Source organism: Nyctereutes procyonoides, unplaced genomic scaffold (genome assembly GCF_905146905.1).
Source record: "Nyctereutes procyonoides isolate TBG_1078 unplaced genomic scaffold, NYPRO_anot_genome, whole genome shotgun sequence".
Taxonomy (NCBI): domain Eukaryota; kingdom Metazoa; phylum Chordata; class Mammalia; order Carnivora; family Canidae; genus Nyctereutes; species Nyctereutes procyonoides.
The window spans coordinates 33,640,331-33,656,814 of record NW_026575139.1 but is presented as its reverse complement, the minus strand read 5'-3'; the positions used below and the strand labels follow the sequence as shown (position 1 = coordinate 33,656,814).

Genomic DNA, 16,484 nt, shown 5'->3' with positions numbered 1-16,484 from the left:
CGCTCGGCTTTGAACCGCCTTTAAGGGTTTAACAACCTCCGCCAACCGCTCAGGTGGCTCCCCTTCCGCGTCTCCTCCCCGTACCACGCCCAGCCTCCCCTTCCCCGCCCACTTGGGAAGTCCGCGCTGCTCATTGGTTGCGCGCTCTGCCAATCGAGGAGACGTAGACGAATCCCGCCTCAGGAAAGGCAAAGAGCGAGCAAAAGCGCTTACACCTGGCGGAGGGGGCGCGAGCCTAACGCCTGGAAGCTGCCCCGCGGCGCGCGGGGCTGGGCGGTCGGAGGCTCCCTGGGAGGCGCGCGGGGGCCCTCATTTGCATAACGGCCGCCCCTCGCCTCGGTGCACCGGCCGGAGTCCCGCCCCTCACCCCACTAGAAATCTGTTGGGCTGCGGGCGGGTCAGTCCGACCCAGGCAAGCCTGTGGCGGGCGGTCCTGGGAGCGGATTGGCTCCGGGAGTTTCCAGAAGGCGGCAGGGCGGCGGCTTATAAGAGCCGGGAGCCGAGCGGGCAGAGCGGGAGTCGGCGTCTGCGCTCGCGGTGTCTGGCGTGAGGCGACCGTTAGTTGACGCCGCAGGTTTTCCGGCCCTAGGGGTTGTCGCCTAGCGTCGCCTGCCCAGCCCTCAGGATGTCTGCCCGCGGCCCGGCTATCGGCATCGACCTGGGCACCACGTACTCGTGCGTGGGGGTCTTCCAACACGGCAAAGTTGAGATCATCGCCAACGACCAGGGCAACCGCACCACCCCCAGCTACGTGGCCTTCACCGACACGGAGCGCCTCATCGGCGACGCCGCCAAGAACCAGGTGGCCATGAACCCCACCAACACCATCTTCGACGCCAAGAGGCTGATCGGGCGGAAGTTCGAGGACGCCACGGTGCAATCGGACATGAAACACTGGCCGTTCCGGGTGGTGAGCGAGGGAGGGAAACCCAAGGTGCAGGTGGAGTACAAGGGAGAGATCAAGACCTTCTTCCCGGAGGAGATCTCCTCCATGGTCCTCACGAAGATGAAGGAGATCGCCGAAGCCTATCTGGGGGGCAAGGTGCAGAGCGCGGTCATCACGGTCCCGGCTTATTTCAATGACTCGCAGCGCCAGGCCACCAAGGATGCGGGCACCATCACCGGCCTCAACGTGCTGCGCATCATCAACGAGCCGACCGCCGCGGCCATTGCCTACGGCCTGGACAAGAAGGGGTGCGCCGGCGGCGAGAAGAACGTGCTCATCTTTGACCTGGGCGGCGGCACCTTCGACGTGTCCATCCTGACCATCGAGGACGGCATCTTCGAGGTGAAGTCCACAGCCGGGGACACCCACCTGGGCGGCGAGGACTTCGACAACCGCATGGTGAGCCACCTGGCGGAGGAGTTCAAGCGCAAGCACAAGAAGGACATTGGGCCCAACAAGCGCGCAGTGCGGCGACTGCGCACCGCCTGCGAGCGCGCCAAGCGCACCTTGAGCTCGTCTACGCAGGCGAGCATCGAGATCGACTCGCTGTACGAGGGCGTGGACTTCTACACGTCCATCACCCGCGCCCGCTTCGAAGAGCTCAACGCGGACCTCTTCCGCGGAACCCTGGAGCCGGTGGAGAAGGCGCTGCGTGACGCCAAGCTGGACAAGGGCCAGATCCAGGAGATCGTGCTGGTGGGCGGCTCCACCCGCATCCCCAAGATCCAGAAGCTGTTACAGGATTTCTTCAACGGCAAGGAGCTGAACAAGAGCATCAACCCCGACGAGGCGGTGGCCTACGGAGCCGCGGTGCAGGCGGCCATCCTCATCGGGGACAAGTCGGAGAACGTGCAGGACCTGCTGCTGCTCGACGTGACCCCCTTGTCGTTGGGCATTGAGACGGCTGGCGGCGTCATGACCCCACTCATCAAGAGGAACACCACGATCCCCACCAAGCAAACGCAGACCTTCACCACCTACTCAGACAACCAGAGCAGCGTGCTGGTGCAGGTGTACGAGGGCGAGCGGGCCATGACCAAGGACAATAACCTGCTGGGCAAGTTCGACCTGACCGGGATTCCCCCGGCGCCCCGCGGGGTCCCCCAGATCGAGGTCACCTTCGACATCGACGCCAACGGCATCCTCAACGTCACCGCCGCCGACAAGAGCACCGGTAAAGAAAACAAAATTACCATTACCAACGACAAGGGTCGTCTAAGCAAGGACGACATTGACCGGATGGTGCAGGAGGCCGAGCGGTACAAGTCGGAAGATGAAGCCAATCGCGACCGGGTCGCCGCCAAAAACGCGGTGGAGTCCTATACCTACAACATCAAGCAGACGGTGGAAGACGAGAAACTCAGGGGCAAGATTAGCGAGCAGGACAAAAACAAGATCCTCGACAAGTGTCAGGAGGTGATCAACTGGCTCGACCGAAACCAGATGGCAGAGAAAGACGAGTATGAACACAAGCAGAAAGAGCTTGAAAGAGTTTGCAACCCCATCATCAGCAAACTTTACCAAGGTGGCCCTGGCGGCGGCGGCGGCGGCGGCGGTTCTGGAGCCTCCGGGGGACCGACCATCGAGGAAGTGGACTAAGCTTGCACTCGAGTCAGCGTAAACCTCTTTTCCTTTCTCTCTTTTGTGTTTCTTTTTCTTTCTTTCTTTTTTTTTTTTTTTTTGAAATGCCTTGGTGCCAAGTATGAGATCTGTTGTTGGAAGTCTTTAGCTAGGTGTATGCATATGAAAGGAAGGGTGCAACAACTTCGTTTAATTAGAAAAGGTTAGTTCTAAAGTTTGAGTTTTAAAACCATTATTTGAGGTTTCTCTTTAATGCATTTTGGGTGTTTGCTGACTTGAGCATTTTTGCGTAGCTTAGTTTGTGCATGGAGGTTTGTTTGACATGGGAAACCTGAAGTTTGCACGAAAGTTCTGTGGAAGCTTGGTTACAATAAAATATAGAGAAGCTTGAATTGTTTATTTTTATGTACTTTAAAATGACATGGGAAACCTGAAGTTTGCACGAAAGTTCTGTGGAAGCTTGGTTACAATAAAATATAGAGAAGCTTGAATTGTTTATTTTTATGTACTTTAAAATGAACATTGCAGTGACGTTAAGGACAGGTATACTTTTTGCAAACATGCATAAGTACAAATTTAAAGTAAAGCTGAAATTGATCTCAAAATTAGTCTTCGAGTTTTCAATTTTTCCTTCTCACAGTTTTACCCCTCTTGGTCCTTACTAAGATGAACTGTATCTAACTCAGTCTTGTCTAATTCTCAGATGGGATACCTGCTTTGAATTACTGACAACTTTTAAAGGGACAAGATGAGGGTGGTTCAGCAGTTTAGTGCCTGCCCTTGGTCCAGGGCGTGATCCTGGAGTATCTGGATTGAGTCCCACATCAGGCTCCCTGCATGGAGCCTGCTTCTCCCTCTGCCTGTGTCTCTGCCGCTCTCTCCGTGTGTCTATCATGAATAAAATAAATAAATAAATAAATAAATAAATAAATAAATAAATAAATAAATAAATAAATCTTTAAAGGGACAAGATCTGGGTCAACTTTCCCCCTCCTTTTAATAAAGAAACCAGACAGATCTGCCAGTGTACCTAAGGCTTGGTTTAAGTTTTCAAGTGAATATCCACCTGAATATTCCAGCAAAATACAAGCTATATTCTGGGCTTAAGTATAGATTGATTCTTTTCTGTAAACTAACAAAGGTGGGGTAAGAGTTGTCTTCTGATAATAGCCTGACACAGTATGAAACAAATTGCTTTTTTGTGGCATGCGGGTGCCTGAAACAAAAGCTAGCAGGGCAAACTTTAAAGCTACTTAATATTAAGAGTCCAATTTAGTCAAACTTGTTTTAACTTTGTTTTCATGACTTAATTTCTGAGTTTATCCAAATTCCATAAGGATAGGTTTTCAACAGTTGCAATTACTTGGGGGATAGAGGGAGATAATTTATTTTTTTCTTATTTGAGAATCATAATGCTTTTGCAATACTTGCCTTAAATCACTAGAATAGATTTTTTTAAAATTTTCATTTTTTTAAATGTTTTAAAGATTGATTAAAAAAAAGATTGATTTATTTTGGGGGGCGAGGTAGAGGGAGAGAGAAACCCAAGAAGACTGTGTTGAGCACAGAGCCCAATGTGTGGTGTCGGGCTCCCTCTCATCACCCTGAGATACCAGACCTGAGCCGAAAACCAAGGGTCAGCTGCTTAATCTACTATGCCACCCCGGCGTCCCAGATTTTCTTTTCTAAAAGACAAAACTGAAAGATGGTCCTGTATTTTGTAATATACCACTTGTTCATTTCCCTATAAATCTGATTTAAGATTGTTACAGATAAGAACGTTGCAACTCTGGGATCCACTGTCCTGAGCTTAAGCTTTAAAGTCTGCATCCTTAGGAGAAGGGGGTTCATATTTATAGTGGAATGACACTTCTGTTTTGTTCTGATTTATTCTCTTTAAAGAAAACTTGGGAGAAATTCAGGAAAGCTGATTGGGAAATGCATAGTTAATGTAATGTTTTCACCACATACAGACTTGGAATCTCTTTTAAGTGATGTAGATTTGCTTCATGTTGTTCATAAGATAACAGTGCACTATAGAAGCTATATTTTTAGTAGTGGATGCTTCTGTACCATACAGGGAGATTAATTTTTTAATAATATAAAAACTAAAGAACAAATTAGCCTAAAAATATTGAGCTTTGTAATGACTCTGTCATGAGCTGTTTTTTATTTTATTTTTTAAGGAGAGTCATTTGGGTGGGTGGGAGTAAGATAAAAAGGCAATTTTGAAATTATTTCAAAATAAACTTAAAAAAATTTAAGGTCATTTCTCTTTACACTCTGAAAAGCTCAAGATAACTCAGGTTTTTCCATGCTGGTGCCACATTGGTGGAACGTTTTCAGCAAAGAGGCATTAAGGGGGTTTAATTAACTACACATAGCATTACATAAATACTTGGCAAACTACCTTAGTATTAACAGAATCAGGTGAATACTAGCTTTAGAATGATGTTTAACATGAATTTTTACTAAGATAATGCTCATTCTAAGTAAACTTTTACTAGTCTTTTATTTGTTGAAAGCATTTATCCCTTGCTCTGACTTCAAAATGCAATGGAATTTTTCTGTAAGTGCAATTTGGTATTAGTATGATTCATTTTAGACCTTTGTTTAGAAGAGATTAGTTTCAAAAGTATCAGAAAAATGACCATCATATGGCCTGGCCTCTGGTAACTTGCTGTAACAATATCAATCTATGTAGATACTCCATTTAATATTATTCTGAAAAGTAATTTGTAAGATTCCTCACCCTCTTGAGTGTTTTTAATTTAATTTTGTCTCCTCAAATTTATCTAGATCTGAATATTATGAAGGTAAAGCCACCAAAGTAGCCACTCAATGTTTCCAGGGATCAGTTGAAACTGGTAATCTGATAACTCCTGGGAACTCCTTAGCAGATGTTAGATCAGACATAGTCAAATGACAATGGAAAAAGTACTTGATACTAGGATGAGACTAAATTACAGCCTAAGGAATAATCAGCATCACTTGAACATGAAAGTAGTGCTATATTAGGGACTAGTGATCTGGACTAAAGCTAATGTAACATATATAGAATGCTAAGGGATTAAAAAAGAACAATTCTCAGAATGGGCAATTCTTACCTTGAATGTCTAATATACTTGTCCCTGTTTTGAGATAATAAATCTAAACACCTGTCAAAATACGACCTAACAGATTGTTTCATAGTATTTGAGATGCATGATATTTTCAAAACAAGCTTACTCTAAATTTTTTATGGCATTAGTTTGATGTATATAGTGATAATTCATTAACATTTGTTCATGAGGAGCTATTAATGCAGTTCACATCTTTAAATTTAGCATGCATAATAGGATAGTGTATCACCTGTCAAGGAGACTTCATGAGAATTTCTTTATCCTACAAATTGAATGTAGTTTATAAAAGTTGTGCTGGGAGGCATGTTACCCTTGCTTTTGAACACTGGAATTGAAGTTTTTAAGAATCTCAAATCCATACATCACAAGACAACTGCTAAGACAATATATATGTTTAGGTTGAGGAACAACAGGAATATTCAATTGCTTCTGTGTATGTCTAAATAGGAATGAGAAAACTGCCTTGAAGGGTTATCTGTAAGCATTACAATTAGATATAGAAAAATTAATACATTCCTTAAAGAAAAATCATAGGTTCTTAGAGGTAGCTCTTAGAATACTTTAGGGTATATGCATTCCTGAAATTTAATAGGATGATAATGTTAAAATGTCTTTCCCTTAGAACATATCAAGAAGCCCATTGGCTCTTTACTTTTTCAATATAGATTGGGTTGTTTGTGAATTGAAGGTTGGGGAAATAAGCAACCAGAAATGGAGTTGATAATTCAAATACTGGCATTGCCATTTTCTTACAAATTCTAAAAGGTAGAATTACAATACTTTGAAAATCTCTGTTATGACTTTTTCATAGTATAAGCATACATTATATTCAGTTAATGTCTTGGACCTAAACTCTGAGACCAGGAACTTAGTTTTATATTATATGCTCTTAGTTATATGACCCTGAGAAGTTTCTCTTAATTAGAAAAAAAAAAAATCATGTCTCATAGGACACTTGAAACTGTTAATAGGGCAGCCTGTGTCTCTGCCTCTCTGTGTGTCTCTCATGAATAAATAAAATCTTTTAGAAAAATTGTTAATAATTAGTACCTTTATCCCTACTTTTTTTAAGAGGGAGAGGCAGAGACACAGGCAGAGGGAGAAGCAGGCTCCACGCAGGGTGTCCGACGTGGGACTCAATCCCGGGTCTCCAGGATCACACCCTGGTCTGTGGAGGCAGACGCCAAACCGCTGAGCCACCCGGGCTGCCCCTATCCCTACTTTATAACCTCATGAATTTTTTTTTAAAGAGAAAATTATATTTCTATTTTTGGTTATGAGATTCTGATATTAAAAAAAATCTAGCAAAAAATCTTTAATGAATAGGTCACTTTTAAAATAAATAATGAATATTTTACTTCCTTTTTGTTAGGGTCCGATAATACAGAAGCGTAAGATTGCCCCTAGAGAGGTTTCAAAGTTTACCTATATGTCCCTCTAGCACAGGTGAAATAACTTGTAACTTTTACATTAGATCATTGTTTTTGGTTCTCAGCTCTTTTTACTGTAGTTTTGTTCATTAGACAGCCTGAAGTTAAACTATGGTGCAGTATAAAAGATCTTTGGTTTTCTATTAACATTTCTTCACTCACTGGGATAAACTGAGGAAGTTGAAGTGTGGTCTTCCAGACAATGGTGGTAAGATGAATGGATTCTATCCAGAGTTCTTGGTCTTTCTAGGCCTTTGTGGCGTGTCAGCTCATAATTTCTCCCTGTCTTCCCTCCACCCCAAGTTATGTACGTTGTTAGGTGAAAAATTCTTGGTGACTGGGATATTCTTAACTCCTATTCTAAGTGAGTCCTCTCAAATGTAGTAAGCCAGTCCTGAGGCCACAGGCTCAAAGCCACTGCCAGTGTGTACAGGTGGGTTTCCATATATCTGAACAGCAGTGGGAATATAGTTACTGTTTAGGGAGCATCTCTTAATCTAATTAAGCTGTGGAGATAAAACAAAGGCAGAATATTTAGGCATTTTCAATCATGTGTTATCTAGCATTGCTGACATCAGTGTTGGAAGGAAAAGTATCAGCCAGTCAGTTGCAAGAAGGAATTAGAAGACACAGACAGGATTTGAAAAGTGAAAAGCATGAATGTAAAAATATAATTGAATACTGATTGACGCAAAGCAAGTGTCTGCTTTGAGCAACACTAATTTTGAGTACTTAAGGATGGCGTTTTACACACATTACTTCCTTTAAAAGTCTCATAACCCCTGATTTCGGTATCTTCGAGACGATCAGCGTTGTCTTGCCCTGGGTAACACATCTAGTTAGCAGCAGAACCAAGTTATGAAAACCTCACTTACACATCCTCCCCTACACCTCCACCGGCCGCCCCCCACCCCCATCGACCTAATCTCAACTGGGATTTGACATTTAGTGCCATTAAAATTTGGGACTAAGGGATCTTCCCTATGAAACTGAGTCTTGTTATTTCAATTAAGAACAAGAAACAGTTCAGTGGTTTACTTCACGGTTGGAAGGGCCTAGAAGAATGGACTCCAAGAGAACCCTTGGGCAGCTTTACTATACCTAAGCCCAGAAGCCACCAGAGCACAGGTAGTCGGAAAGCAGACCGAGCCCCGGGGGCAAGGGAGTCGGCGAAGGCGTCCCGCACGGGGTGGGCCGCCCGCTGCCCTCTGGCCGCCCGCCCCCCCCCCCCGGCCGCCCCCGCGCCGCCCCCGCGCCGCCCCCGCGCCGCCCTCCGGCCGCGGTTGCCCAGCACCGCCAGGCGGTTGCTTGGGCACCGGATTAGGCCGGTCGGTAGCGACCATGCCTCAGGTGCCGGAGTTTTATTCCGGTCGGAAGCGGTGGGACGGGCAGACCGCTTCCCTGCCGGAGGTGAGTGCAGCCTTGGCTGACCCCGACCCCGAGGCCCGGGCAGACCGGCCCCGCCGCCCCCTCCCGGCCCGCCGCTCCCGGGGCGGCCCCCCTGCCCGCAGCCCTGCCCGCAGCCCCGCCCGCAGCCCCGGGCGAGCGGCACTCGGGGAGGAGTGGAAAACCCAGACAAGGGAGGTGTACTCGGCCACGGTCAGAATTGAATTCCGGTTCCCTACCCAGATATTTGGATGTTCTGGAAATTCCACCTCAGCACCTCTAATTGATTGGTTGCAAAACAAATAGCCCTCCTGCGCAGGGAGCTGTCCTGCCCCAGGTGCGACCCCCGGAAAGGAAAGGCTGGTGGGTTGGTTACCATTATTGAAAAGGTAAGCTTGTTCCTTGCCTGCTTCCCCTGGAAGGGAGGCGGTGGCCGGGCGGGCTCCCTGGTTTTGAAGGTCTTAACTCCTTTTCTCCGCGGAGGCTGCCCTGAGCCTCAGTTTATTGTGGTCTGAGCCCCAATTCATCAGTAAATTGTTCTGATGAGTCTTCTGTAAACAATCAGTAAACAATCAGTAAATTGTTCTGATGAGAGGTGCCGGCTAAGTGAAGTTTCCTTCCTTCCCTTCCTTTTCTTCCTTCCTTCCTCCCTCCCTCCCTCTTTTCCCTCTTTTCTACTGAAACTGCACTTGAATACAAAAAGGATAAAATCCTGGCTACGATTAAAACAAAAAACCTTCACAACACTTGAAGATTCTACATCTTTATTGAATAAAGAGCAACAAGTGGGAATTGTTAAAAGTTCATTGTGACATGTGTATTGTAAATTGAATTTTTAATATTGCTGCAATCATTTCATTTACAGCAGTTCAGTTTGTATTACAACTGGGGATGTGGTACTGGAAAGATGAAACCAGAACTCTTGAATTCAGAAGGTATATTTTATTAAAACTTTATTATAGCTTTTTTTTTTAATTATTTTTTTTTAATTTTTATTTATTTATGATAGTCACAGAGAGAGAGGCAGAGACACAGGAAGAGGGAGAAGCAGGCTCCATGCACCAGGAGCCCGACGTGGGATTCGATCCTGGAGCCCGACGTGGGATTCGATCCTGGGTCTCCAGGATCGCGCCCTGGGCCAAAGGCAGGCGCCAAACCACTGCGCCACCCAGGGATCCCTATTATAGCTTTTATAAAAATTTCATGTGCTTAGGGTAAAAAAAAAACACACAAGAGTATAACAAGCAAAATAAATATCTGTCGAAATTCCATGATCTAGAGAAAATCATTTTGGTCAGCAGACTTCCAGACATCACTTTTAATAACATCTATCAGCTGCTTCCTATGTACCAGACACTGTGCTAATCAGTTTGTCAATCCTTTGAAAAAGTTGCATGCTCATCCAGTTTTACAGATAAAACTGAACTCAAAGGGTGAAGCAATTTAAAGAAAACTAAATGACTTGGCCAAATGGCACAGCTCACAGGTGACAAAGATGATTGAAATCTAGATCTGTTTGTCTCAGAGTCCATGTTCTTAACTGCTTAATAAAATTGCCTCTTTGAGTTACAAAAATAAAGTTCTACGTTAATGAGACCGTATTATACTTGCTGCACAATAGTCAATTCTCCAAAGTGAAATTATTAAATTAGAAAAATTGATTTTAATCTCCTTGGAGAAAATACTCTATGAAAAAGTGCATAACTCAACAGACAATACTAGCCACTATCTGCTGTGTACCTATTATGTGCCAGACATTTGCATGTTTTTAGATTCTTTTTTTTTTTTTAAGATTTTATTTATTCATCAGAGACAGAGAAAGAGAGAGAGGCAGAGACACAGCCAGAGGGAGAAGCAGAGGCTCTATGCAGGGAGCTCGACGTGGGACTGGATCCCAGGTCTCTAGGATCATGCTGCAGGCTGAAGGCGGCGCTAAACCGCTGAGCCACCCCGCGACTGCCCTGTTTTTAGATTCTTAAACAGCCATGAAGTGAGCATTAATACTTTCATTTTATAGATGAAGAAACAAGGCTCAAGAAGGTTAAACAATTGAACCAAAGTCATACAGCCAGTAAGTAGCAAAACTGACATTTTGAACCAGGGTTAGTCTGATGCCAAAACCTTTCCCCACCATATATACTGTTTCCTTCCTTTAGACCATAGGCCCCTCTGTGGCAGGAACTGTCTTACTCATCTTTGTGTCCCTAGGAGTTGCCTCCAGAACCTCACAGAGTACACCCTCCCCAAATATTTATTGAGTATTTCAGTAAACCAAATCAAAGTACAAGTTAAATACCTATTAAAACACCAGAAGGGATCCCTGGGTGGCTCAGCGGTTTAGCACCTGCCTTCCGCCCAGGGCGTGATCCTGGAGTCCCGGGATGGAGTCCCACATGGGGCTCCCTGCATGGAGCCTGCTGCTTTCTCTGCCTGTGTCTCTGCCTCTGTGTGTGTGTGTGTCTCTCATGAATAAATAAATAAAATCTTTTAAAAAATAAATATAAATTTAAAAAAAACAGAAAATGTGGGTATAAATTTCAAGTGTCAACATTTTCTTTTTTCAGTCTATTTATTAAGTGACATTTGGGGTGGGTTACCATTAAATTAACCTAATTCATCGGTATCAATTTCACACCGACTTTCTTACTCATAAAATATTTATAAACCAGTTTTTTTTTTATTTATTAACAAATTATTCTTTAAAAATGGCATGATTGGGGTGCCTAGGTGTCTCGGTCAGTTAAATGTCTGCCTTTGACTCTGGTCGTGATCCCAGGGTCCTGGGATCGAGCCGCATTGGGTCTCTGCTCAGTAAGGAGTCTGCTTCTCCCTCTCCCTCTGCCTGCCACAATGCTTACTTGTGCTCTCTCACTCCATCAAATAAATAAAATCTTTTTTTAAAAAAAATAGGATAATTGATTTCCACTAATTTTGGAGAATATATGTGTGATGGCATGAAAGGTAGATTATATGACATCATTTTGAAAGGCCAGACGCAAAAATTAAATCTGTAATTCCGTTTATATTTAAGTTTAAAATAACAGGCCAGGGATCCCTGGGTGGCGCAGCGGTTTGGCGCCTGCCTTTGGCCCAGGGCGCGATCTGGAGACCCGGGATCGAATCCCACGTCAGGCTCCCGGTGCGTGGAGCCTGCTTCTCCCTCTGCCTGTGTCTCTGCCTCTCTCTCTCTCTGTGTGTGTGTGACTATCATAAAATAAATAAAAATTTAAAAAAATATTCTTAAAAATAAAATAAAATAAAATAAAATAAAATAACAGGCCAAAAAAAGAACTGTGATGATAGAGGTCAGACTAGTGGTTACTTTGGGACATTGTCAACTGGCAGGGGATGGGGGAAGGTGTCAGAGAACCTTCTGAGGTGCTGGAAATGGTCTAAATATTGATCTGGGTGGTGGTTACATGGGTATGTACATAGTAAAAAATTCATCAAGCTGTCCACTTAAGATTTATGTACTTTGCTACATGTTAAATCATACCACAATTTTAAAAAGCAAAAAACCAAACCAAAACAACACACTAACTCCAGACGGTGGAGTACGCAAAATAGGAGCAGTTAGGAGACAGAAAATAATACTATGAAGAATAGATGGGTGGCGGCATGATAAATCTGAGTATCAGGATGACCTTGGGAGTCCAGCTGCTGAGGACAGTCAGTACCAAGGAAGAGGAAAGCAGACCTTTGTATGTTTAGGCCGGAGCTAGTGTTTGGAGTTGATGGAAATGCAGGTACTGATTTCTTTTTAGAATTAAGCATATGCCATCACAAAATAAAATGTGAGAAGACTTATGAGCATCAACAAGCTCTTTTTTTTCCAGAAACGATTTCAGAGACTTTTGTCACCCCCGTTGCTGGTGATGGTGCAGGGCCAACGCAGTGGTAGGGGTGGGAGCAGCAGAGGCAGAGGGGAAAGCCTGTTCAGTCACTGCACTTGCACCTGGTTTTGTTTAGTACACTGTATAAATCTTTGCCAAGCAAACATAATGGGATTGTATCTGTGCTCTAGAAAGCCCCTGCCACAGTAGCATGGAGAGGCAAGATGAGAACAAGGGAGACGAGGGCGCCTGGGTGGCTCAGTTGGCTAAGCGTCTGCCTTGAGGTCAGGTTATGATCCCAGAGCCCTGGGATCAAGCCTGCACAGGACTCCCTGCTCATTGGGGACCTTGCTTCTCCCTCTCTCGCTCCCCCTGCTTGTGCAGTCTCTCTCTTTAAAAAATAAAAAAATAGAGTACTCTTATCGGTGAGTTTACCTGTGAAGGAAAAAAAAAGACCTAGTAGCCTTTTGGGGATCCAGTCCTAAAGGAAGGGAATTTTCGTTGGTGTGTTTTTTTAAATTTTTTTATTCGTGAGAGACACAGAGAGAGAGAGACACAGGCAGAGGGAGAAGCAGGCTCCATGCAGGAAGTCTGATGTGGGACTTGATCCAGGGACTCCAGGATCACGCCCTGGGCGGAAGGCAGGCGCTAAACCGCTGAGCCACCCAGGGATCCCGGTTTTGTTTTTAAGGTAGGAAAATCTTGTTTGTTTTGAGGAAAACAAGAGATGAAACAGAAGAAAAGGAGTAGGGAGTGGGGTCAAGAGCACAGAAGAGCTTGGAAAAGATAAGAGCACCTTCCCACTGAGTATGGTGGAAGGGAGGTGACAGACAGGAGGACCGGGGAGTTCAAGGGGGTATGGGCAGGGTAGTATCTATGCTGCCCCTTCTTACTGAAAATAAACCAGAACCTTCAGGCTCCTGTTGGAGGGAAGATCTGTTAGTAGCAGTGCTATGACCCTGTTTCCCTGAGATGGCTGTTCTTAGGGCCCATTCATTAGTATCTGTTACCACTGCCACCACGGGGCTGGGCCCAGACTGGAAAACCACATTCAGCCAAGCACTCTGACCCAGTTCCCAAATGGAGCCATTTTCTGAAGCCCAGGGAATGGGGGCTGGGGGATGGGCAGGGAAGGCTTCCCAGGAGAGGTGATATCCAAGCCAAGACCTGAAGAGGAGTAGGTATTGGCAGGGCAAAGGGAGATGTGGTTGGGGAGGAGGAGAGTGCATTCTAGGTAGAAGGCCCAGCATGTGCAAAGGCCCAGTCCTGAGAGGGCCCGGGACATATTTGAGACTTCAGGTAGTTCAGGAGCCTGGGTAAAGGGTTCCAGGCAGGTGTGAGTAGAATTTTCAAACCAGGGTAAGATCTTTTTTTTTAAAGATTTTATTTATTCATGAGAGACACACAGAGAGAGAGGCAGAGACACAGGCAGAGGCTCTATGCCGGAAGTCTGATGTGGGACTTGATCTGAGGACTCCAGGATCATGTACTGAGCCCAAGGCAGACGCTTAACTGCTGAGCCACCCAGGCGTCTCTATGCTGAGGAATCTGAACTTGAATCAGAGGGCATGGGGGAGCCAATGAAAGGATTTCTAATTTTTTTTTAATTTAAAAAAAATTTTTAAAAGATTTATCTATTTGAGAGAGAGTTTGTATGAGCAAGGGGGAGGGGCAGAGGCAGACAGAGAATCTCAAGCAGACTCCCTGCTGAGCTTGGAGGCTGACTGGGGCTTGATCCTGGGACTCTGAGATCATGACCTGAGCAGAAATCAAGAGTCAGACTCTTAACCAACTGAGCCACCCTGATGCCCCTTCACTGAAAGGTTTTATTTATTTATTTGAAAGATTTTATTATTCATTATCGATCCTCTACAAGCTGAGTTCTAGAGACCAATATTTGCCGTGTGTTATTACATACTTCCTTTATCATCTTGATTGAAGTATCTTCTATCTACCCCTTCAACATCCCCTAATACCTATCATAAACTCTTAAATTACTAAATACAACTCCCATTCTAATTATTTTATTCCACTAATTCTTCCCCTTATTCTTTTCACACCTAACCTCCTCTAATCTAAAATTTATTCCTCATAATAATTAACAAAACTCCTTATCCCTTTTTAATACAAGTTTTTTCCTCCCCCCACCTTGGCCTCTCTCATTAAAAATTACTCTTCTATCACTCATACCCCATTCATCCCCCCCCTACCTTCCCTCTCTGCCATTGCGCCCCTTCCTCCCTCACCCACAGCCATGCTCTCCTTCCAAAAAAACAAAAAAAAAAAAAATATATATATATTTAACACAACCCACCCACACCCCCACCCACAACAACTACAGGGAGGCCAAACGCGTGCACGATGATCGATAGGACCTAACATTGCGTGTACCTGATATCGATCTTTTCGCTCTCTCGAATGTATTTAGGAATTAGATATGTGTAACAACGAGTCATGACTAATAATAAACCTGTATGGACCAACACGGTTATAACGAATGACCTCACGGATAACGCTGATCTCCACAAATAAATCTGACACTTGCTCACAACTCACTGTGTGAGAATTAGCAAAAAACAAAAACAAAATTCAGAAGATGCTATTAGAGAGAGATATAGAGATATTAGGATCACACACATCCAATAGGTAATAGTAGGCTAAGATATAATAAGTTACAGAGTGGGATCCCATGACTTTTTTAGAAGTGAGATGGCATCACAACCTTTACTGAGTTTGAAGTGTCTGTAGGATGCCCAAGCGAAGGTGTTTAGTAGGCATGTGTATCATTTTATGTCTGCGGAAAGAGCTGAACCTTCACTATACAGTTGTCAGTTATCAATGCTAGTGGAGTAGTTGAAATTACTCAGAGGAAGTGAGAAGAGGAACCAGATGGAACCCAGGGAAAGGCTCTCATTTAGGGAACATGTCCAGGGAAAGGAGGATGAGAAGGAAACTAAAGAAGAGCCAGCAGTGGGGAAGAAAATTTGAAGTATTATGAATCCAGATAATAGTTTCGCAAAGTAACAGCATGATCTCAGAGGCATTCAGTTTTTAACCCATCAATTTCCAACCCTGGGAGTCCCTTCTGGTGTTTTAGTCTTCTTTCACATGGAGTAGGCCACCTTTTACACCCACTAGCAAACAGCTGTTCATAGACTTCTAGGTGTTCTCCAGTTAGAGAAGATGATCCCTTTGCTCTTCCCAACCTTGTAGGTCCTGGCATCTTTCCTGAATGAGTGACTTTGGAAATCCCACCCTTCAGAGAAGACCTAGCTCCCTATGTCACAGGCAGATCCTGCCTTACTTTTGCAGATTATACCCTGGGAAGGATAACTGTATCAGAAGATACCCATAACCTCCACACAAGAAATGGATGCACACTAATGGACAGGCACAGGATAGTCATTCTTTTTTTTAAGATTTTACTTATTTATTCAAGAGAGGCACATAGAGAGAGGCAGAGACATAGGCAGAGGGAGAACCAGTTTCCCCGAATGGAGCCTGATGCGGGACTTGATCCCGGACACCGAGATCACTCCCTGAGCCCAAGGCAGACACTCAACCGCTGAGCCACTCAGGCATCCTGGATAGTCATTATTTCTTAATAAGTTGTTTGTTTTTTTAAAGATTTTATTTATTTATTTATTTATTCATGAGAGACACACACAGAGGCAGAGACACTGGCAGAGGGAGAAGCAGGCTCCATGCAGGGAGCTCGACGTGGGGCTCGATCCCGGGACACCAGGATCAGGCCCTGGGCTGAAGGCAATGCTAAACCACTAAGCCACCAGGCTGCCCTCTTAATAGGCTGTTAAGGAAGAGACCTTGAGGAGTGTTTTAGAGGAAGACCTGGATTCAGATCCTAGCTCTCCCTCTAACTAGGTGGTTATCATTTGTCAAGTTAGCCTTGCTGATGATCAGTTCCCTCATCCATAAAATGGATTAATAATGCTTTGTGAGGAGTAAATGAGGGTGTTGTGTAATTCATTAGCACACGTGCCCATTTCTTATTTGTTAAAGAGGGAATACCTTTCTTCACAGGCCACCCTGGTTTGGCCCGTGAGGTGGATTTCCCTCTGACACAGTGGTAGCTCTCCTATCCTTTCTTGTTTCAAAAGCCCCTCCTCACAACTGGGAGAGAACCAGCAGCCCACCTGAGTCTTTGCCAAAGTCATTGACTCTCCTA

General features: G+C 44.7%; 2 protein-coding genes across 2 annotated transcripts in view; both read left to right on the top strand.

The window, feature by feature from the left end:
* Window positions 1-519: 519 nt before the first annotated feature.
* HSPA2 (heat shock protein family A (Hsp70) member 2) lies at window positions 520-3,135 on the top strand. The gene has a single exon (XM_055304473.1). It carries the CDS (start codon window positions 626-628, stop codon window positions 2,543-2,545), a length of 1,920 nt encoding a protein of 639 aa, XP_055160448.1. The 5' UTR covers window positions 520-625; the 3' UTR covers window positions 2,546-3,135.
* Window positions 3,136-8,420: 5,285 nt separating this feature from the next.
* PPP1R36 (protein phosphatase 1 regulatory subunit 36) overlaps window positions 8,421-16,484 on the top strand; it is a 32,608-nt gene continuing 24,544 nt past the window's right edge. The window contains 3 exon segments of the mRNA XM_055303716.1: window positions 8,421-8,493; window positions 9,331-9,400; window positions 9,475-9,631. Coding sequence (XP_055159691.1) covers window positions 8,421-8,493; window positions 9,331-9,400; window positions 9,475-9,631 — 300 coding nt within the window.

Excerpts from the sequence above, each read along its gene's own strand:
- HSPA2 (XM_055304473.1), top strand. The coding sequence starts at position 626 with ATGTCTGCCCGCGGCCCGGCTATCGGCATCGACCTGGGCACCACGTAC.